The sequence below is a fragment of the Cynara cardunculus genome (genome assembly GCF_001531365.2).
Source record: "Cynara cardunculus var. scolymus isolate 2C chromosome LG 15, CcrdV1, whole genome shotgun sequence".
Taxonomy (NCBI): Eukaryota; Viridiplantae; Streptophyta; class Magnoliopsida; order Asterales; family Asteraceae; genus Cynara; species Cynara cardunculus.
This window is the reverse complement of record NC_037542.1, coordinates 5747175-5748929: the sequence shown is the minus strand read 5'-3', so window position 1 is coordinate 5748929 and position 1755 is coordinate 5747175. Positions and strand designations below refer to the sequence as shown.

At 33.3% G+C, this 1755-nt stretch overlaps 1 protein-coding gene across 1 annotated transcript; it reads left to right on the top strand.

Moving 5' to 3' along the window:
* The first annotated feature begins 521 nt into the window (after positions 1-521).
* Positions 522-1384, top strand: LOC112528072. The gene has a single exon (XM_025138975.1). It carries the CDS (start codon positions 570-572, stop codon positions 1107-1109), a length of 540 nt encoding a protein of 179 aa, XP_024994743.1. The 5' UTR covers positions 522-569; the 3' UTR covers positions 1110-1384.
* Positions 1385-1755: the final 371 nt, after the last annotated feature.

Sequence of the window (1755 nt, the reverse complement as noted above, 5' to 3'; positions counted from 1 at the left end):
CACAAAAATGAAAACTTTTAAACAGCTAATTTAATACTAATATTGATATATTTTTTTCAAAATTTTATGATATGCTCAAATTTACATTTTATTAAAAAATAAAAACATTGTCGTTTTCTCAACAACACATAAAATCATTTATAATATAGACAAAAAAATAAAACAAAACATTAAAATCAAGATATATTTAATTTGATTCACCAAATATTCTTTTAACAAGACTTTAAAATAAATACAACATTTATTGTCTATTTATTTTAAGGAGAGAAGAATTTTTTATTATTAAAAAATCAATAAAAAATAATTTCATCAAAAAATATTAATTTTATTTCGGTAGAAAAAGTTAATACGTCCGTGATGGCGAAATTACCTGTCCCCACGCTCCTTTCACGTCCACATCATAAAAATATTAAATCAAAAATAAAAATAAAAACAAAATAAAATTAAAATTTATTCCAACTTTCTCTGTCCCTATATAAACCCCCGCGCCTCCTTCCCACTTTCTACCACCGTTGCCCCCCACTATTAAATTCCTAAAACACCCCTATAACATATTGGTTTCTTCAAAAATGGAATCATTGAGTAACAAGAAGCGAGTCCGTTCTGACTCGGACGAGTCCGAGTTTAACTCGCCTGAGGCAAAGAGAATCCGAGATGACCTTCTCGATACTCTAGACGACTCGGATGTGTGTACGGTCGGTCAAGACCTTGACTCGTTCATAAAGAGTTTTCAAGACGAAATATCTCCTCCGCCGGAGACAGTCGACCTGGCCTCCGAGTCCGGTGAGTCGCGACCGGATCTCGAGTTTCTATTCGAGGCGTCGGATGACGAACTCGGACTGCCTCCTACGGGGACAACACCAAATGATTCGGAAAGGATACCAGTCTCGACCGAGTCGGTTGAAGTCGGTGAGTTTTGTTGGTTAGACGATCAGATTCCGAACTATGACTCGTTCGAATACGGATTTGATTACGCGGCCGAGGATGTTAATTTTAACAACAACCACAACGGTGAATACGTGGCGTTAGACGGATTGTTTGATTATACAGATCTAGGTTTCGGATCGTCCGATCTGTCTAGGCGGCCGGAATCATTGCCAGCGCAGTGACATGAGTTGATAATTATGGCTAATCCGTTAATTAGAGAGATATATATTGTGAAGTTCTTTGATTTTTTGATGTTACAGAAATGGACATGGAGAATATGTAGACATAGTTTTAGTAATGATCAAAGATAGAACATCATACCTCAGAAACTCTTGATGATTCACCTTCCTCCTACGAATGGTTTCCAAAATTTACAGAACTACCATGGAAAATCATAAGTTGTTGCCTGCCTGTAAATTTTAGCTTAAAAGAATTGCGCCTTACGAGATTTTTCAAATTTCTTCGCAATAGATAATTGAAGTTTTAAGTCTTCAAATATAATCCTTCCTTTTTACGAGATTATTACATTAGTGGGAGCCAGGGGTCCCCAAAAACCGATTCTTAGGTCAGTGAAATTGAATTATTATTATCTATATTATCTTATAAATTAGATTTATCAAAAGTTCTAAAAACAATTTTTAATGCATAAAGTACTATACATTTATACACAAATTCTTAAAAATAACTCATAATACGTTAAAGTACTACTAATTTATGCATTCAGTCTTAAAAAATCTTTTAATCTACAATTAAAATAACATATATTACAAATTACCAATACACATTATTACTTTTTTTATCATGTTTCTAAGATACTTTTAACACATT